The sequence below is a fragment of the Alternaria burnsii genome (assembly GCF_013036055.1).
Source record: "Alternaria burnsii strain CBS107.38 chromosome Unknown 740, whole genome shotgun sequence".
Lineage (NCBI taxonomy): Eukaryota > Fungi > Ascomycota > Dothideomycetes > Pleosporales > Pleosporaceae > Alternaria > Alternaria burnsii.
The window spans coordinates 535311-556050 of NW_024066112.1; the positions used below are offsets into that span (position 1 = coordinate 535311).

General features: G+C 51.7%; 7 protein-coding genes across 7 annotated transcripts; 3 read left to right on the forward strand and 4 right to left on the reverse strand.

The window, feature by feature from the left end:
- Positions 1-253: 253 nt before the first annotated feature.
- On the forward strand, positions 254-1770 carry GT037_005028 (uncharacterized protein; the record flags this gene model as incomplete). The annotated part of the gene is made up of 4 exons (XM_038930075.1): positions 254-487; positions 536-565; positions 1216-1457; positions 1509-1770. The coding sequence occupies 4 exons, from the start codon at positions 254-256 to the stop codon at positions 1768-1770; spliced, it is 768 nt and encodes a 255-aa protein (XP_038787025.1).
- Positions 1771-3398: 1628 nt separating this feature from the next.
- Positions 3399-5150, forward strand: GT037_005029 (aldehyde dehydrogenase; the record flags this gene model as incomplete). Its single annotated transcript, XM_038930076.1, has 5 exons — positions 3399-3457; positions 3561-3963; positions 4013-4602; positions 4653-4971; positions 5028-5150. The coding sequence occupies 5 exons, from the start codon at positions 3399-3401 to the stop codon at positions 5148-5150; spliced, it is 1494 nt and encodes a 497-aa protein (XP_038787026.1).
- A 2280-nt stretch (positions 5151-7430) lies between these two features.
- GT037_005030 (glutamate-1-semialdehyde-aminomutase) lies at positions 7431-8768 on the reverse strand (the record flags this gene model as incomplete). Its single annotated transcript, XM_038930077.1, has 1 exon — positions 7431-8768. One exon carries the CDS (start codon positions 8766-8768, stop codon positions 7431-7433), a length of 1338 nt encoding a protein of 445 aa, XP_038787027.1.
- Positions 8769-10045: 1277 nt separating this feature from the next.
- Positions 10046-10640, reverse strand: GT037_005031 (uncharacterized protein; the record flags this gene model as incomplete). The annotated part of the gene is made up of 3 exons (XM_038930078.1): positions 10046-10097; positions 10147-10424; positions 10473-10640. The coding sequence occupies 3 exons, from the start codon at positions 10638-10640 to the stop codon at positions 10046-10048; spliced, it is 498 nt and encodes a 165-aa protein (XP_038787028.1).
- A 1346-nt stretch (positions 10641-11986) lies between these two features.
- GT037_005032 (uncharacterized protein) lies at positions 11987-13042 on the forward strand (the record flags this gene model as incomplete). Its single annotated transcript, XM_038930079.1, has 1 exon — positions 11987-13042. One exon carries the CDS (start codon positions 11987-11989, stop codon positions 13040-13042), a length of 1056 nt encoding a protein of 351 aa, XP_038787029.1.
- A 417-nt stretch (positions 13043-13459) lies between these two features.
- On the reverse strand, positions 13460-17457 carry GT037_005033 (inositol hexakisphosphate kinase 2 (p-uptake stimulator); the record flags this gene model as incomplete). The annotated part of the gene is made up of 2 exons (XM_038930080.1): positions 13460-15422; positions 15530-17457. 2 exons carry the CDS (start codon positions 17455-17457, stop codon positions 13460-13462), a joined length of 3891 nt encoding a protein of 1296 aa, XP_038787030.1.
- A 1145-nt stretch (positions 17458-18602) lies between these two features.
- On the reverse strand, positions 18603-20603 carry GT037_005034 (uncharacterized protein; the record flags this gene model as incomplete). The annotated part of the gene is made up of 1 exon (XM_038930081.1): positions 18603-20603. The coding sequence occupies one exon, from the start codon at positions 20601-20603 to the stop codon at positions 18603-18605; it is 2001 nt and encodes a 666-aa protein (XP_038787031.1).
- Between the last annotated feature and the right edge of the window lie 137 nt (positions 20604-20740).

The following is a 20740-nucleotide window of genomic DNA, read 5'->3' on the forward strand; positions in this document are numbered from 1 at the left end:
CCAGCGCTACACTCTCTACTTTCGCGCAAGCCCGCTTTGACTCCCCATCCAGCGAGTCTCACCTCTACAACGCGCCTTGTCATCAGACGCGCCCCTTTGTCCTCGCAGCCTTGCACCGGTTCAGTCGCTCCTCCATCAAAGAGACTTTTAGCCGTCGCTACTTTATCTGCTCACGTCGCCCTCTCGACACCAGCGCGCAATTTCATCAACGCCCGCTCAACCAAGTATCACCGTCCCTCAACCACTCATCAACATGTCTTCAAACAAGATGGAGCAGAGCCTCGACGACATCCTCAAGGCCTCCAAGACCTCTCGCCGTGGCCGTAGCGGTCGCAAGTCCACCGGCACTGGACGACCTGCCACCACTACCGCACCTGTAGGCGGTGTTTCCAAGTCGACCAAGCAGCAGGGCAGGCAGCCCAAGGCCGCCCCCACCGCACCCGCCGCCTCCCTCGGCGGTGAGACCAAGATCATGGTATCCAACTTGGTAAGTCAAACACAGCTCTCGCGCACGAACACAACTAACATATCGCAGCCACGGGACATTGACAATGCCCAACTCCAGGTATGTAAGACCGATGCAGGTCTTTGAACCTACTGCAGCTTCGCTTTTGCAAGCATGAACGATTTCGATCCGACGAACCGAGCCTTTCCACTCCACAACCGGCATGGATGTTGAGCCATAGCTTGCCCGAAGTCACACCGAGATCTGTGTTGGGCACACAAGACCGGTAGAAGACTAGCAGCATGCGAACACTCCAGGGTATCGCAGCGACGAAAGTGGGTGATCCTGGTCACATGCTACACCTATCAAGTGCAAGCAAAGACGGCAGCGCACCAGTGACATATTCCTGGTAGCCCTGCAGCAACTCCAGGCAATCAAAAGAGCAGCGAGACGCGAATCCAGATCCAGTTACGAATAGCCGTATGGCTTTCACATGTGTGGGCAGACATCACAAGACTGGTTCGCAGCGTTACAACACGTTACTCGCAACAACTGCTCTCGCTCTGAGTATGCTTCGTCTCACTGAACCTTGTGTTCACTGTACTTTGACCAGGACACCCGCTTTTCGAGCGATATCTTTTGACCGTGTAATATGGATTCGACGAATACCCACCGCCGACGCCGGAACCTCCTTGTCAAACGTCCTTGTCAATGATGATCCATTTGCGCAAATGTTTAATCCCTGGTACGACGACTAATACGCCTTATAGGACTACTTTGTTTCAGCTGTTGGTGTAGGTCGTCCCAAGAAGGTTCTTCTCCAGTACGACGCCCAGGGTCGCAGCGTGGGTAGCGCTACCATCATCTTCAACAAGCACGACCAAGCCGCCAAGGCCACGGCCGCTCTTGATGGTGTCAAGATCGATGGTCGCCCTGTTCGCGTCGAGATGCTCGTCAGCGCTGCCGCTATCCCTGCCACTACCCGCCCGGCTTCGCTTGCCGACCGTGTAACGTACGTATGATCATCCTAGTGTCTTGGTATCAGCAACTAATCAGGTTACAGCCAACCAAAGAAGGACAAGCCAAAGCCCGCCACCGCCGAGAAGGCAGCCCCTGGTGCCACACGCGGACGTGGTCAAACTCGTGGCAAGGGCAAGGGCCGTGGAGGTCGCGAGGCCCGTCCCAAGAAGAAGACCGTTGAGGAGCTCGATGCTGAAATGGCCGACTACTTCCCTGGTGGTGAGACCAATGCCGCCGCTGGTACTGCTGAAGTCGCTCAGATCACCGCCGGCGGTGACACTGCCATGGATGATGAGATGCTCTGAGCTCTATCTGCTTTGAGACGTCCTCCTTTCACTTCAGTTTTCATGGTTTAATCGAGCATCAACGAAATCCGACGGCTTTTTTTGCCAGTCGGTCTGCTTTCAATCTTTCTTTTCTTGGAGGCGTCATCTTTTCGGAAACAGCTGGTCAGCACTGGACACGATTTGACTTTTGTACATTACTCATAGACGTTCATGTACGGCTCCTAAATTGCGACGTTAGCTTCGAGTTAGCTTCAATCAAGAACGGCTATGGCTTCGGGAACATGATAAAGACTTCTCCCCCTGTCGACTTCCCCCTGTGAAATCTCTTCATCAGAACCGCGCTTGACTCTGTTTGCATGTTCACGGCTACGATGAGTTTCAGGACGAATGGGATACGAATCTGATGCTGTTGATCGGCACATATGCCGAGCTGATAAGCAGCTGTACCCACCCAGTTTGCAGTCGAGACGTGGCATCAATCAATCCCACGTGGACGCAAGGTGAGCATTGACATACTTGAAAGAGAAGATCTTATAGTAGATCTGCGAGAGCTTAGGAATGCTTGCTGCAAAAGTCGGCCATGTACAGCGGAATTGCTCCGTGCTCTCACGTCCGGACGACTCCTCAACAACACAGGATATGAATCACACTCGTGGCTGACATGTCGGGGCGTTCCAGGCGCGCACATCACACCATCATCTGTTCATGTGTGCTATATTGCCTTCCGGTTTACAACGTCTTCGCCCGTGAAGCGCTCCTATTCGCGCCGCAGTACCCTTTCGTGCGAAAGTATCACGCCAAATATTATTAGTTCAAATTTTGTCGCACTTTCCCCGCGACCCACTAGGTAGGGTGGAGGCCCGCGGCTATCTTAGTCTCCGACTAGGATATGGCTGGGTGAAAGGAGCATTCATCCGACACAGCTTACGCATCGGAAGAGCTGGAACTTTTGAATACTAAACACATTGCCGACAGACATAGAGCAAATATTCTAGCTCGGTGAATGGATTAGAGGTGACCGTTGACACACGGGTGCTCGCTTTAAAACGGGCCGAGCTTGCTCGGGGTGCGACGATATGGGTTATAGGGCTGCCACTTCGGATTTAGCGCTGTGGCTCCGATGGTGGGTATGTTTGACTTGGTACGTGTCTAGAGCTCCGAGGTTAGTACATGAGTTATGCAGCTGAAAACACGCTGTATAGAGACGGCCACGCGACGTAGGTGGAGATCCGCGAGCTTTTGCGGATGCGCATGAGCTGCCAATAGGTGTCTATTCCAAATTGGAGGATCGAGTACCGCGTGTAGCAAGGTTAGGTGCGGCTTCAGCGACTCTCAGAGGAGAACTGCGGGGGAGGGGTAGCTTACCACTGGTTGCAAGAGCGGGGCAGGAGCTTCCGCCGTTGCGTCAAGCGCCACCCGGCCATGCATCTATCAGACACGCAATAGGCTACAGAGCATTCTCGAGACGGGCTCCTGATGGCCGAGGCTGTCTGGGCGATCGTGCTGCTGTCTTTTTGTCAAGTGGAGATACTCCCTAGTGTCGTCATGCGGAGCTCCTGAAAGTACTTAAGTTTTGCCTATGCCTCTACCCCTCACACACTTCACCTCTCTGTTTTCTTCATATACCCCAATTTGTTTTAACAGCTATGACATCTGTAAAGCTCACAACCCCCCAGACGGGCGAGTTCGAGCAGCCCACCGGACTGTAAGTGGGATATCAGGCCCCCGATGGCCTCCGATTGTCTTCGGGGGTAGTACAATGCTTCGGTATTGCCTTTTACACGTGCCAGCACTAACAGCTCGACCAGCTTCATCAACAATGAGTTCGTAAAAGCCGTTGACGGCAAGACCTTTGATGTTATCAACCCCTCCACTGAGGAGGTCATCTGCAGTGTTCAGGAGGCCACCGAGAAGGATGTTGACATCGCTGTTGCTGCTGCCCGCAAAGCCTTCAACGGCCCATGGCGAAAGGAGACGCCAGAGAACAGGGGAAAGCTGCTTAACAAGCTCGCCGATCTGTTCGAGAAGAATGCCGACCTCATTGCTGCTGTCGAGGCTCTCGACAACGGCAAGGCCTTCAGCATGGCCAAGAACGTCGATGTTCCCGCCGCCGCTGGTTGCCTGAGGTACTACGGAGGATGGGCCGACAAGATTGAGGGCAAGGTCGTCGACACAGCACCCGACAGCTTCAACTACATCCGCAAGGAGCCTGTTAGTGAATTCTCTCTCAATATTCAGGCCTCATAGCTAACGCTCTCAGATTGGTGTTTGCGGTCAAATCATCCCATGGAACTTCCCTATTCTCATGTGGTCATGGAAGATTGGTCCTGCCATCGCCACTGGTAACACTGTCGTCCTGAAGACTGCTGAGCAGACACCTCTCTCCGCATATATTGCCTGCAAACTGATCCAGGAGGCCGGTTTCCCACCAGGTGTCATCAACGTCATCACTGGTTTCGGAAAGATCGCCGGTGCTGCCATGTCCGCCCACATGGACATTGACAAGATTGCCTTCACTGGTTCAACCGTTGTCGGCCGTCAAATCATGAAGTCTGCCGCTGGCTCCAACTTGAAGAAGGTCACTCTTGAGCTCGGAGGCAAGAGCCCCAACATTGTCTTCGCCGACGCAGATCTTGACGAGGCTATCCACTGGGTCAACTTTGGTATTTACTTCAACCACGGACAGGCTTGCTGTGCTGGTTCACGTATCTACGTCCAAGAAGAGATCTACGACAAGTTCATCCAGCGCTTCAAGGAGCGGGCTGCTCAGAACGCTGTCGGTGACCCATTCGCCGCGGACACCTTCCAGGGTCCTCAAGTCTCGCAGCTCCAGTTCGACCGTATCATGGGGTAAGCATTACTACCTCTGTGTAAAATACCGTTGCTAACTTCTAATCCAGTTACATCGAGGAGGGCAAGAAGTCTGGCGCGACCGTCGAGACTGGTGGCAACCGTAAGGGTGACAAGGGTTACTTCATCGAGCCTACGATCTTCTCCAACGTAACCGAGGACATGAAGATTCAGCAAGAAGAGATCTTTGGCCCCGTCTGCACAATCTCCAAGTTTAAGACAAAGGCCGACGTCATCAAGATTGGCAACAACACCACATACGGTCTCGCTGCTGCTGTACACACATCCAACCTCACCACTGCCATCGAGGTTGCCAACGCACTCCGTGCGGGAACTGTCTGGGTTAACTCCTACAACACTCTTCACTGGGTATGACCGTCCTCCCCCCCCCCCCAAAGATTTAGACCACAAACTGATCAATGTAGCAATTGCCATTTGGAGGTTATAAGGAGTCCGGCATTGGTCGCGAGTTGGGAGAGGCGGCGCTGGACAACTACATCCAGACCAAGACCGTGTCTATTCGTCTTGGCGATGTTCTGTTCGGTTAAGCGCTATGCTGGTTTTTTAGCGAAGGATCTCATAGGTACTATGTATAGCTCAAGTAATCATGATGATATAAATGAATGTAAAGAATTATCAACAAATTTATGAAATGTGCAATGCTTCCTTGTGTGGTGGAGCAAAACCGATGACCTTCGCACGATCACGTGGTAGAACGTGTCACGCTGGTTAGCAATGTGACCCGTGCGAGGAACGTCAAGATCCCTACGTACCTTTACATAGATCCGTACGCAGAATCTCACTTATTACTCAACTCGTGTTTCATCTCTACACCTTGCATCTCATACAAGGAAGCAAACAGATAGGTACAGAAATACTAAGCTCAAGCTTACAGCCTACATTATCTCTAAAACGGAAGACTTATAAACAGTGACAGTGATGTAGTCTTCTAGGACTTCAATGCACCCGCGGCTGATTGTGTCTGTCAATACTTCGACAACAGCCTATTGCGACGAGATTATGTGCGTGCCACACGCGCAGATAGGGAGTCGAACACAATGTACCAGATGTGATTACTTTTCCGAACTGAAGAGTTGAAGAACTTGATTAATAGCTAGTATAAAAGACCAGAGAACTGAATCAATGGTGAGTACAGAAAGAAGCTAGAAAACTAAACCAAAAGCAGGTACTTGAGAAGAGCTAGAGAGCTGAATCAATAGCAGTAGAACGGCCTGGGTGCAAGGATAGGCTTTTTGCTTCGCGATTTGGATGGGAAATAGGTCACCTCAAGGACTTCGCCGCTGTGGCTTCTTGCGAAGATCATGTATCGACCTTTAAACGCCAGTTCCTGTCGTGGGGTTGCCTGCTCACTTGCATCAGTTACTCGGGTTTACAACACAGGACCTTCTGACTCACAATGTTGACTCTGTCTCTCTTATCCTTGGCGGCACGGTCAATGCAATAATCGAGTCGGGAGTAGAGAAGATAGAGGAGTAAAGATTGAGAGATGAGATATACGTCAAGATAGGGATGTCGCTAGTCGACACTCGGGATATGAAGAGGCTTAGCGAGAGGGCAAGTAAGAGAGCGTAGTATGTGAGAGAGTAGGTGAGAGACAAGAGCTAGATATCTGCTGTTCATGTATATCACTCACATAGCCTTTAAAGTCAGTGACTTGATCGTAACCCGCGCTGGCGAGTACGCACAGCAACCAAACAGCGTAAGTTCATGCAAGCGCACAGCGTGCTTTGAAGATGGTAGACTGTAAATATTTCTTCGGATCTTAGCCTACAGTATGTCTATTAGTTCGCTTGCTCTAAATCTTGCAATCCTTCTCGACACTTTCCCAAGACTCGCTCAACCTAAATAACATACTGCGGCAGAAACACGCACAGCGAGGAAAGCTTTGTCTCTTCGTACTCTGTACAGCACTAGACTAGAAGAGAGTACACTAGTAGTACTCTCTATATTAAAGTAATGCTCTTTAGAGCTTTGCTTTAATTAATAATTTATCTCTCGATTATTCCTATACTCTAAAGACGCAACACTTATTATATATCTGTCCTACTGTGCATTCTACCGCGATCACCAAACAGGTCCTCGAACGGGAGTTCCTGATGATCACGCCGTCGCGGGCTTGGCGCAAGCCTGCTGGAAGGGACCACCCGTAGAAGGACAAGTACCTAGATAGCTGCAATACGACACCGGTGTTCAATCTTGGTCTTGAAGGTAGCCGAGGGTATCAAGAATGCGCATTGAAAGAAGTGGATATCGATAACGACGTCGCTCTAACCCATCTGCATCTTCTCGTCGTCCTGACGTGGCTCGCCTAGAGAAATGGAAAGCCCCTCGATAGCGACCTTAGCCATATACTCATCCACCATCAACTTGATATTACGATATTGATTGCTTCATGTATAGCAGAGCGTTTTGTGCGGACGACGACCCGAAAGCTTCCCTAATGTTCTGCAAGGAGGCTTTCGACAAGTAGGTCTTTAAAAACGATAACCTTTCACTGGCTGATAGGGGTAAGCGTATGGTCAGGATCTTCAAGCGTATCATGATCTGTAGGAGCTTTGCATCCACTATTGACGGCAAGCGCATTGGTGACTCGTTGTCCGAGGTACAACATGTCACAATCAAGTGCGACTACACCCCGTTGTAGCGACAATACTATGAGACCTTCTATATGGATACCTCGAGTAGTCTGGTGCGCAGAGTCCCGGGGAAAGCTGCAGTTGCATGGAACACGACATCGTACCGAATACAATGTCAGGGAGGCTACGAACTCCATCTTCCAGTGTATCTGATCTCCATATACATGAAGATCAAATACTCAACAATCCCCTGTATCTCTCCAGAAATCCCCGTACGCAGTCTGAGAACCTTTGCAACTCCTCCCAGGGTGTACCTAGGATGATGGCTACGCTACCTCGTTGAGTAATCCAGAATCCTGCTTCCATCATCTCGAGCCAGAATAGCATGCTCAGATCAAGGTCCTCATGCCGATCTCGGAAGCTTCTTAGTTCCTTCTTGCCATCATACAAGAAATGTATACCCATGATCGTACCCAAACCCGTAACGGTCATCTTGGTTCCGTGCGAAAGCTCTTGGAGACGGAGGCGAAGTTTATCACCCATCGCATTGAAGTTGCGACAGACTTCGGGTGTGTACACATTCGCAAGGCCAGTGTATCCTGCTGTCATTCCAAGCGTATTGTTGTTGAAAGTGCCGGAATGTCCTAAAGATCCTTTCTCTCGTGGGTCGTATACACGCATAATGTCTGCTCGTCCACCGAATGCGCCAAATGTAATTCCTCCACCGAGGAACTTGCCCAAAGTCGTGATGTCTGGCTCTAGCCCCTCAACTTCTTGTAGTCCACCTGGCGCCAAACGGCTTGTTTGTACTTCGTCTAGAATGAAGACTGCGCCGGCTTTCTTTGCTGATTCCTGAACTTGATGCAGGAAGTCATGAGTACCCACGAGACACGGGCCTCTACCCTGCATGCCTTCGATGAGCACTGCAGCTACGTCTCCAGACTCCTCGATCTTCCTCCTCGTGTCTTCAACATCGTTGAACTCTGCAATAACCCATTCCTCTTGGTCTACACAGTTCTCGGCAGGGTGATCTCCCGGAAACGTGTAGCAACCGCCATGGTAGCCCCCTGTGAAAACTACAACCTTCCTCTTGCCGGTGAACTTCCTCGCTCCTTGAATAGCATGAAGGTTTGCCTCTGTGCCTGAGTTTGTGAATCGAATAAGATCAAGCTTGTATCGCGAACATATCAGTGCGGCGTGCCTCATCTCCAGGGTAGTCGTTCCACCCAAGTTGAGACCAACCTTGTTGATAGCATCGACCAGCGCTGATTGTATGAGGGGTTGCGAGTGGCCATATAAAGCGGCAGTAAATTCGCCAACGAGGTCTGTATAGGTTTGACCATCCTCGGACGTAACTTGATACCCTTTGCCGCTCTTCAGGAATACCGGAAAAGGCGCAGTGTGAAGTACACTTCTCGTATTACCTCCTGGCAGGGCTTTGTTCGATTCCTCGTGTAGATGCGAGCTTTTAGCGTTCCGCTCTGCGAATCGTTGTTTGGCTGCTTGGAGTGCTTCACTGGTAGTAGCATATACGCTCTTTGCGTGGTCGGCCGACGCCATTGAGCTCATTCTGGGATAAGAGAGTAAGAACAAAGAACGAGTAATGCTTTAGACAGGTGATGCTTAATATACTTGCAAGTCTGGCAATCCGATAGGGCCGGTATAGGCCTGTCAATCTTTCGGTTCGGGATGGGAAGTCGGAACTTTGCCGTAGGAGAATTTGCCGTACGATAGCCATACACTTGTCGTGACTCGTGTTCTGGATGTCGATTCGCCCATTGGTTTCACTGAATACGTTTGCGGATTGCGAGACCCTATCGTGCTGCACTATGGTGATAAACGTCATGGTAGGCTGCGGAGACCCCGCGCTTGTGATAGCTAGGTATTCCGACCAGTTCCGAGCGATGCATTCCGAAATGCCGTCAAACTCTTGAAAAGCGCTCTTCCACGATCATCACCCGTCGTAGGCGATACAACTTCGGTAGGCTTAACCTTTTCTAGATGCTTCTTTACTTTCTACCAGAAGCTGATCAGTCGTAGATGGCGGTGTTTCTTGATAGACTTCGTGGTCGCTTTTCTCGGTATTGTCTGAGCCTACCTACGTAGCTACCTGGGGCCCTCATGTATGCTTTGGGTCTTCGCTTTCCATTCCTTCGGAGGATGCGAGGAGCTGCGATTAACGATGATAATTTTGGGTGGATGACTGGCCTCTGCAGCCTTTGTCAAAGTGAAGCGGTAGCTGGTGCGGCTAAGGTTTGCCTCTCTCTTCTTGCAGCGCTCTTCGTGATGAGCAAGAAGGTACAGGGATGCAAAGAATTTGCCACATGCATCCTTTGAACATTGATATGGGCCACTCAAGTCTTGTTCGTGACTGCGATGGTGTATTCCTAATGCTCGTGCTGTTCCGACTGTACTGCACCCAGTATAGGGGTGCCAAGAGCACTGCATAGATGTTGGGGGTGTAGCGGAAGAGGCGAATGGAGAGTGGGATCGAGTAAGCTGGAGAGATTTGTTTGCGGCGCTGGGCATTCATCCCTTGTAGGCGCTGGCGCAGTTTGTTAAGCCTTTGCTATATATTTGATTAATCACTTGGGCCAAGGTATCTCGTAGCCTGGGACTCACATCGACTGTTTCAGGCAGTGAGATGCTCTGGCTAGCCTTTAACTTCTCGGTATCGCCACGATTGTTCGCGTCTGACTGCATCATGGCGGCCTTGCCCAAGCGACGGCTTCTCGAGTTGTGAACAACGCCATCTTCGTTAAAAGTGCGCTCCTGGCATTTGATTAAGATTCCTTCCACCAGCTCGGCAACCCTTACGCCTTCGTGAAGAACGTACCCTCCATCTCCTACCTGGGCACCGGCTCAGGAAAGCTTAGGGATATCCATGCGACTGCGAGTCTAAGGATGTCAGTTTCCACAATAGAGGTTGTGAAGTGCTCAGTCTTACATTATCTCGCTGCGGTTGCGCACCGAAGGACCAGGCGATTTGAATTTTGGAAGTGGAGACTGGTTCCAATGAGTTCCATCTGGACGGATGGCATCTTCAAAGTCTCCAGATCCGTCCTTCCTCTCCACTTGAATGTTCTTGGCGACCCCTTCAAAGACATACGAGAGCGTGTCGTTATCGTTCGCCTGTGTATGGGTCTGTCGATCCTCGTTTTCGCCTTGGAGGGGCGGATCGTTTGGCTTTTGAGACTGGGCAGGACACGATTGCAATCTGTGGGCCTGAGTTCGTATTAGTGAGTGGTTGCAATCATATAGCCTTTTTCTTACATGATAAGCCTTGATCTGTTCGAGCGTGGCACGCTTCATGGGCAGACGACCTGTCTTTCGGATGTCGTCCAAGAATCCAAGGTCCCGCTGGTTCGCCATAATCCGTAGAATCTCGGCGAGGTCCATGTCGTTAACTTTTGAGATGCCCATACACGTCAGGTCAGACATCTTGAGGTTGATACAGGGCTATATGGTGCGGGTGCAGAGGAGCGGCGAAGTAATAGGTAGTAGCTTGTTTTGGACTCAACTTGAGGTGAACTTGACTCTAGCCGCTGTGTGAATAATGAAACCAAACGTTGAGAGTGTTTGAACTAAGCCAGTGGATCCACTTTCGTCGACCTTCACTCTGTTTCCAGGAAATATCTGTGTACGTACGATCCCACTCAACGCACAACAATAGTTGGTTGTACCTAGGTACCTATACAGAAGTCCGACTATCAAACGAGCAGTTTTATTTTCGAGGAACAGAAGGGAACAAGGCCTTAATCAGGTAAATCTAACTACGCTGTCATGTCTTCGCACTCTAACTAATACTTGCAGGGTATGTTCGGGTATCACCAACAGTCCTCGAGACAGGCAGCCCACCAAGGACGCTCCTGCAACAAGGCGTCCCGGTAGCAGTACTGGGTCTTCTGACAAGGGTGAGGCTCAGCGAGGCAGGCATGTTTCAAGGCGCACTCATGTGAAGAGGCGATCTGAGAACAGCAATAAATTGTCGACACTGAGGAACGCTGCTAGCAACGCGAAACGCCAGCGGAGAAGCGAAGAACACCTCTCGAGTACCAACATACGCACAAGATATCGAACAGACATCATTCGAGAGCGCTCAAGAAGCGTCGACAGTCTGGCCGAAGGCCTTTTGTCTAGTCAGCATGGGCGCTCTCATTCCAATTCGCCTCATTCTGAGAACAAGGTGGCACCTCAGAAGTTACATGGGTTTCACGCAGTCATTACTCCAAAAAAACCTTCATGCATACACCAGTGACGAAGTACGCAGTCCCGACAGTTGACATTGAAATCCACCTGCATCACCTCACTCTCGCCAATGCGACAATTCGCCGTAGGGATCAATCTGGACCAAGTATTGAGCACAGTACATCCGTGAATAGAACTTAGTTACTTTTCGCCGATATAAGGAATGAGAAACGAAGAAAAGCGGGTCCTCGCTTGCCTGCTACGAGGGTGAAGGGAAACACTTCTTCCTACTACAATAAAGCGTATCGAGAGCTATGTACACAGAGATAGAACATCTAGAAGCCTACAATACTACTATTCTTTATTAACTTCCTTGTCATGAGTTCATGTAAGCTGCAAGCTAGAGCTTGTTATTTCTATACCTGTGTACGTTTTTTTTGTATGTGGTGTTATCTGAAGACACGAAGCCGACAATGCAAAGCTTATCGGCCCACCCCACTTCCACGACTGGGCCGGGCCGCAACCGCCCAGTACCGTAATACATTACTTCGTGACACGACAATCAAGCTCAACAGCGATAATCCGACACAAACTCTAAGATGGCCCCTCTATCTATTGATCCGCCCCTTCTCAATTCTGCAAACCCCTGGTGTACAACTCTCGATCAGCTTCAAGAGCTCTACAACTGTCCTCACACAGGCGCTATCACCACTCGCACCTCGCTGATCGAAGGTTTCCCTCACGACTCTAGACATCATCAATTCGCGTTCTTTAATCCCTCGACCCATGTATCCAGCATTCCCAACAAGGACCTTGGTGGCGACGCAAGCACGACAGGGAGTTTAAACACGCTAGGATACTCACCTATCCCACTCTCCGAATACCTGGGTTTTGTGAAAGCAATCAGCAAAGGTCTCGGTGATGAACCACCCAGCGGGAGAAAGACGTTCAAGCCCATCGTCATCTCCGTAACGGGTTCTGCAGAAGAAGTGACTAAATGTTACCACTTGATCCACGAACTTGGCAAGTCCGTGAAAATGCGCCTTGCCATGGAAATCAACCTCTCCTGTCCCAACATCCCCGGGAAAACGCCGCCAGCGTACGATTTCACTGCGTTGCGGACGTATCTAGAGGCGCTCAAGGTCGAGATCGATGTCGCCTTAGTCAAGGCAGGCGGAATAGATGAAAATGAACGAGTGGCAGTGGGCATCAAGATACCGCCGTATACGTATCAGGAGCAATTTGAGGGGCTACTCGGTGTATTGAAAGAAAGTGTGAGCATGAAGCCAGTATACCTGAGCTGTCCAGTGGACTTCATAACGGCCGTGAATACGCTGGGTTCGAGTTTACTCATGGTACCAGATACTGAGGTGGATAAGGGCGTCAGGCCTACATTGAAGTCAGCAAATGGATCTGGTGTAGGTGGTCTAGCAGGCGCGCCCTTGCATCCACTTGCACTGGGGAACGTGTATACGATCAGGAACATGCTGGAAAAACACGAGGATTTAAAGGCGATCACGATTGTTGGAACGGGTGGAGTGGAGGACAAGGCCGGATTTGAGAGGATGCGGAGTGTTGGATCAGGAGCTGTGGGGGTGGGAACAGCGTTGGGAAGAAAGGGTGTGGATATCTTCGGGGAGATAGCTTCTGACTAAGAGATGTCGAGATAGTTGGGTGTTAGTTTGCATGTGCGCACACGCGCGTGGGCCAATACATGACGACATTCAAAGTGTTGTATTAATGAGCTAGCGCTACCCTACTCTTTATGATAATATACAAAGAATCCGCCTCAAGAACACCCCAGATTCCGCGAATTTCAAAAACTAAAAGCCACAACGCAGAGGTTCTGACCGCCCATAAAATGCTGCGCCAATGCATGCCAAAAGAATTGCCAATTTCATTACCCTTTGTCTTACCATTATGCACCAAAACACCATGCTTGCAACCCAAAATGCACACAATGTGAAATAGACTGAACGTGGAAATGAAGGGAAGGGGAAAGGGATGGACGTATCAATATCGACTGTCCGACTTCTGTCGAGCGTGGGCAGCTTTGCTGTTCCTCCTCTTCTTTAGAAACTGGCGTAGCCTGTATCCTCACCACCAGCATCATCCATCCAACCCGCACCAACCTCACCTAAACCAGGGCCATGGTGATGATTTCGCGCCATGCCCTCGCCCTCGCCTCGTTCGACCCATTCCTCGTTGATGTCATTCCAAATTCGTTGGAAGTAGAGGCGTAGTGATCGGAGACCACGGAGGTAGCCTCTGTCAATGCCGTCAGGGTTTTCAGGTGGACAAGGTAAATCGTCTGGTAGAGGGTCTTCTGCAGTCACGCAGTTGGCAAAGTCGACAATTTTCAGCTTGATCTCTCCGTGCTTCTTGGGTGGCGGTTTAGAAGCGACTGTCGGCCCTGGTGATGTAAGTCCAGATGGTATTGTTGAAACGTCTTCGTTGCTCGGGTTCGACAAGCCGTTAGGTAAAGAGGGTGCTGCATCTTTCTCCTTCGACTCACCGTCCCCACGGTCATAGAGCATCAACAAACTACTTGCGTAGAATCTGTATCCTGGGAGTTTTCGTATCATGCGTTCCAGTTGGCTGATCTTCTCCAATATGACGGGTATATGTCTCGTTGCTGCTTTGTAGCTCGTCCCATCCCAGAAAAAGCGCTTAAGCGCGTCCTGAAATTCTTTTCCTGCTTTCAGGTCTCGACCGAAGTACTTGTCCTCAAAAATGTAGCTCTGGGTCTTGGCGTTCCAAATTTGCATACCGCAGACTCGCACGCCGAGTTGAGCACTCGTGGTCATCTGACACTTGCGCCGTTGAGACCGCTGTTTCTTCTCATCGGCCTCCACACCATACTGGCGCGTACCCATCTTCAAGTCTAAGACACAAGGCCTTGTCATGCCAGCAGTAAGGTCTTCAAGGAGGATGAAGTGTTGAACGCGCTCGTCAGGCTGGTGCTGCGCCTGATCAGGGTTGGAGGGTTCATCCTTAGGCGGAGCACCCGTGCCATTAGGAACAGCTGGAGCTGGCAGCATGGCACCCTCCGTTGGCCTCTGAGCATCGGAGCCATTGAGTGTGCCGGAAACTTGCACAGACCGACCCCTGTTCTGTTCCTTTGCGTCGGACAGGGCATTGCGATCCTCGTCCATGGCAAATACCTCCTCCTCGGCATCACCACCATAGCCGTCCTCTTCATAGTATTCCAGGTTGTGTCTCTGGATAGTATCTATTCCCAAAGGTCTCCTAGTAAGTCCGCTTCCAGAGTGACGACGGCGGGGTATAGTGTTTTGCGATGGCTTCAAGGTATCGCCATTCATTTCTGGCCGTCCAGCCGAGCTAGAAGGGGCAGAATCGGGGTTCTTGTCGGAAGCATGTCGGTGTGCTTCAGCTTTCAATACTTGTTTTCGTGTGCACTCTTCTGTCAGTGGTGGATGCAAACCAGATACATCTGTGCTATTTCTCCTTATGGTAGGCGCAGAACCAGCCACAGTCTGTGGTGTATCTCTTCCAGCCTTACGGGTAGAGATTCCATGGTGGTGGTGACGCGACCGATGATGGATGGGTGGCGGTGCGAAAACTTGACGAAGCACTTCTTCTTGTAATTTTCTGTTGATTGTCGTGACACCCCAACTGCTGGTATGCTGCAACGGAGGCCGTGTTGGACTTTGAGAGACATGTCCGTAATCACTCTGGTTTCGCCGATGTTGCTGCTGTAAGATTGAGGAATTCCTCATCCATGGATCTGGAGTGGTGGAACGTGGCGGCACACGGAATAGGTTGTCTGGGATGATATGCCGATTGTTCTCGAATATTACCTGAGGAATGGTCATACCAACTTGTTGCGAGTGACTGACTACTCGGGGCTGTTCATCTTTGCCTCGATCTCCAGGAGCCTTGGAAGCCTGTCTTGAAGCATTTTCTGACTGTGTTGCAGAAGTTGTTGGCGCGGCATCAGATTTCGCTTTGTCCTTGGCGCCCTTTTTCTTTTTGGGTGCTTTTCGATAAGTCACGTTCAAGACGCCAATGTACCTATGAGATAGCAATGTTAGTAACTGACTTGACTAAAAACATGGGATGAACGCAAATATCTTGCTGAAGTCTCAGCTTTGATCGACAGCAGAGGGAAGTTGTCGTACCTTGGCAAGAATTCCAATAGCTCTGGGTGCTGCCGCTCCACTGTTTCGTAGAACTCATTCTCACGATTATTTAGTTGTTTGCAAACTGCTCGTCTTGAAAAACGGTAAACAGTGGAATGGCCGCCCACTTGGTGATCGTACGGCTTCAGCTCCACAGCTCCCAGTGGGGCAGGTGGCTGAGCTACCTGTGGCGCAGCGGCTTTAACTTCCTGTTTGTGCGTAGTCGCAGTGGGCGTCGTTCCTAGGTCATCAGTCGCACTGGATTCATAACCAAGATGTGACTGGGTAGATTCGGCAATCGACTCAGATTCAGATTCAGCTGAAAGCGCATCGCCAGCGGATGTCAGCGGTTGTTCTTTGTCTTTCTTTACGGAAGTCGCCGTGGAGATATCACCATGAAGGCATTGATTGGTATCTTGGGACTGTAGAGAAATTTCTACTTCTTGTGGGGTTTGCACATCCTTCTCTGTGGCCCAGCCCTTTGGCCCCGCAACTTCGTGGGTCGAAGCCCTCTTCTCGACAGCATTCACCTCTCTATCTCGGTTCTGTGTTTCTGTAGGCAGTTGCTCACTTGTCTTGAGACGCCTATGGGGGAAGTATAGAGCTGAAGATATTTGCTCTTTTTCCGATTCGTCCTCTTCCTCCGAGCCCGGTGTACGTTCTCTGTTGCCTCCATCTTTGACTTGGAAGTAATCGGACGGCTCGTGATAGTGTGCTGATCCGTTCGTTGGTGCGTGTGCGTGAACCTTCTCCACAGCCGAGGTAGGAAGACTGCGTGAGAGCAACGATCTTGGGTCCGCGCCGGGGGTCAAGTTTCCGAAGCCGCGAATGTCCTCGAGAAGACGCCGCGGGAATTGCTTCTTGTCTGGAGTGCTCACATCCGGTCGCGTGCTTCCATCAGAAGGAGTGGTGACAGCGCCTGGTTCCGTGCGAGGTGCGACTTTCGCTTCAAAGTATGACTCAATTGGACCACCCAGAGGTGACTGTACGACGGAGGACGCCATTGACGCGCGACGAAGCTGATCAATCAGAGCAACAGTCTCGTTTGTGGCTTCCTCTGAAAGCGTGGACAGGGTCCTCTCAACGGACGGACGCTCTCTCGCCTTGTTATCCTTCTTCCTCGGTTCTTCGGTCGGGTCGCCATCCTTGAATACGCGTAGATAGTGGCTTGCTTTCCGACTGCGGGCAGACGTAGGTTGCTCAGTCTTGGCAAGTGTTGCTTCAATCTTCTTTTCCATCTCAATGTCCATGACAGGCTGGTCGGAGATCATGTTGCCCTTGAACGGAACAGGCTTTCCCTCACGCCATTCTCTATTCCTACGTCTCTCCTCGCTCTCGAGAAGAGCCTCGTATTGGAGTTCGGGACGCGGTGGGGTGCTGGGATGCTGCACGGGCGAATCGACGGGACTCATAAAGGGCGGAGGACTGTGATGGATGGCGTCGAAACCCACACCAGCTGCAATGGCAGCGCGGGGGTTGAAGGGGGTAGTCAAGACGGCTTGGTGGTCGATAGAAGAAGTGGATGGCGGGAGGGTGGAATGTTTCCTACGAATGATGGGCGGATCCATCAATCGCCTCTGGGGAGGTGCTGGTGCTGCCATCTCTGACAGACTGTGTTCGGGAGCATCGTTGGCGGGGTCTACATTGCGTGCGCTGGCCCGCGGAGAGGAAATGGGGCTGTCGGTGTGGAGATATGTAGTCGCGAATATGCTGTCGCGCTCGTCCAGCTGGGGGCGATCAATTGACGACTTCCAAAGGTTGTTGTTATCGTGGACAATGGGAGCCGTGCGTGAACGGCCCGTCTGGGAGAGGGTCTTGGGCGTCACTTGGTCGTGCTCGGGGTCCGGCGTGCGAACTCCATGGCTGGCGTTCGACCTCACCGATGCGGGGGGTGAGGTATTTCCTTGGGCGTCCGGCTGGGGTGACATGGGCTCGACATTGATTCGACCGTTGGGAAGGCACCTCGTGGCAGGATGGGTGGCAGATATTGCCGGGTGGGCGCTCAGGTCGTTTGCCAGGATGCAGTCGTTTGGGCGCGGCGGAGACACAGCGGAGGGCCAGCAGGGGCGGATCTTCCAGATTAGCGTGCAGAGCAGCGGCGCTGGCGGATGGGAGGGCTGCAGATGTGGTTCCAGGGTGCTAGCGAGCAAGACACCAGTGAGAGATGCGAAAGGTCCACGTTCTAATTCTGTGTGGTTTGGCGTCAAGGCCAAAGTGGCGCAAAGATTATCCCAAGCGAGCGGCCCAATGACGTCTGCCTGACTGCCACCGCGTAACAAAGCGCGTCAGTGCAGATGGCCCGAGTGGTTGGTGGTTTCGCGACGGTGCTGTGCGATGCTTGTTTACACGATGCAGAAGTCGGACGTGGAGAGGGCAGTTTGGCCTCTGGCGACAAAGACAATTGGGCTTGGCGGCAATTGCGCGGGCAATTGCTGCAACGTCGTGGTTGTTTGTCCATGTGAAGACGAGGCAGGAGCGTCCGTGCACAAGGAGCCACATGAACGATGTCGGCACGGTTCACGGACTGAGCTAGTCGACGTTGAACGCTTCCAAGGTTCAACCCACGACACATGCCATCACCATAGGCTGCAGTCACGCGCTGCAGCTTCACTTTGCAGCTTCGTTGGAAATTGGAAAAGCACAATTCTTGACATCTGTGACACAAGCTAGACGTCTTTCCGCCTCCGCGCCGTCCTCCCCGTGCCCCTACAAAGGCCCGTATCCAAACTATGCGGTACCGGCTATACCATCCCATCGCGATTGCCTCACCCCTTTCGCCGATATCAATCCGTGCTCTGCCCAAGGTCTTTTGCTTGCATTGACTATGCATGGGCTCCAGACGTCAACGACCAATCACTCGAGAACGTGGCCTCTCACCGCCTGCTGCATCCTTACGTGACTATCGCTGCACCTCGCTGTGATACCGGTACATGAATGCTTCCATCTGGCAGGAACAGAGTGCCACGGCGACCAAGGCCACTGGTGGGACGTGAACATGCCGCTGCTTCCGTGTTGCTCTGACCCGCACAGCATTGCCTGGAGACGAAATCATATTTCCTCTTTGTCATAGCATTCAAGTGTCGTCTATATTACGAAGGAATCGATCTGTAAAATCCAGATCACCAGTAGGGCCGAAGTCACCTAGTGACGTGTCGATGTCCAGTGCTGGGAATCTAATGTCCTTCAACGCCCCCTTGGACATGTCACTCAAAAGCCCCTGGGATCCTTGTGAGGCTTTGTCTGTAGTAAAGCTCCAAATCGAAGTGATGTTGTTCTTATCCTTCAGTGGAATTCGGTCGGTACCAGGAGTGGGGCTCTTAACGATTGCGTCAGCTTTCAGTAACCCATCACTAGGACTGAGAGCGAACCGCAGGTTGCTTCGTTGTGATTCTTCGGGCTTCTTCTTCACTGTGCTGAACGCAAATGGTGACGCTGCGCCAAAGAGGTCCTGCGTACTGATGGGTGGAGCCTGCAGTACAGTCTCGGGTGCGAGCGGCTCGTCTCGCTGGACCGTGAAGCTAGAATGGGGTGTAGTTGCTGCGATGGGAGCGGCCAAATAAGGACGGGATGTGTCTAGAAGTGAGGGTTGTGAATCCAACCGAAGGACCTCAGGCGATACCATGGGGAAAGTGCTTTGCTGGAACTCAAGCTGAGCTCGCAGCAATGCGGCTTGTGTAGACCAGTCAGAATTATGACTGCCTCGACTTGTGCGGAAATCCGGATTCTCATCCTGGACCACGGTAACATGTCCTTCCACCTGCGGAGATGCTTGCACTTCAACAGTAACTTCCTCTGTGCAGACCTCCTGCAGCTCATTCTTGGCTTCATCCTGGGTAGCAGTCTTCCCAGCAACTGGCTCTCTGACTGAGGGAGCTTTCTCTGGCGATGAGTCGAAGTTGACTGCTCTCGGCCTCAGTTTCGATTTTCTAGAAACTGGCCTGGGCGTGGATGCATTATGTGTATCTTGGTGACTGGAGCGTCGTGGCGGCTCTCTGGGTTTCGAGGCTGATGTTGAGTTGATAGATCGGCCCGCAGACCGCTGTACATCACCTCCTGTACGTCTTCCTTGACTCCCTATCGAAGAGGTGATGATCGGTACTGTCCGCTGTGACCGTTGTCCCGACTGACTGCTGTGAGGTGTTGCTATGGTCAGAGCCGAAGTATCACCTGCCTCGGTTACTGAGTCTGCAGCGGTTAGGACTTGTGCCTGAACTTCCGTATCAGCACCCCTGGTAGGTGGGGATATCATCATGGAAGCCGACGCGCTTGATGCCCGTTCCTCTTGCTCCAATGCTCCAAGTGCCGATATCCGAGCGTGGATAGGTGCTTTTGGGAGACTGAGCCGCAATTGTGATAACGTTTGTGTTTGTGAGGCGCTATTTCGCGACCGTGACCGTGTTGGAGACGTATCCGTGTTCCGGTTTGTGGCTTTGCGCATGTCGACTCTGGCGGAATCAGGGCGACGCAACCAGAATGGGTTTGTCATGGGAGAGCGACTTTGTATGCATCTAGCCGTGGATATGCTCACGGATTCTATCGTCTCGGGTACATCTTCGTCGTCGTCGTCGTCGTCGGGTAAGGGCGCTGTCGCGGGCGGGACTTCGATTCCGTCGAGGCTATCGTCGTGTTCGTGGCGCTCCAGGTCGTCCTTGACAGCCCTTGATGTTTCTGGCGACTCTGTCTGGGGCGGCGCGGATTCTTGGACGACAACGCTTTCAGTGCTCCTCCTCACCCTTGCACTGCTCCTATGCCCAATTGCATCTCTTCGACCAACAGCGGCCTTGTTGCTCTTGTGTGGTATCTTCTTCTTCTTCTTCTTCTTTTCTACTATGGGTTTCGCCCATGGGTTCTTCCAGTCATTGTTGAAGGGTCCTCTTAGCCCTGCTGTGACGATGACGGGTGCTCGGCCACGCAGATATCGAGATGCAATCGCTTCGATTCTTCGTCTCTTCGCTGCCCGGTGCTCAGCGTCCTCGTATTCTGCGAGCGGTTCTTCGAGGAGGTCTTCTGGGTCGACATGGAAGCCATCAAAGTCCAGTCCCCGCTTCAGGTGAGGGTGTAAATAGAGCGGCATGTTTACGGGCAATCGTGACGAGAAGCTTGTCCTCGACACAATGCAGCTCTAGCTAGAGTCCAGCATGTGACAATGTTCTATGGGTAGCAGCAGTGATGATGTAAAAATAAGGTGGGGTCGGGTCGAGTCGCATCGTC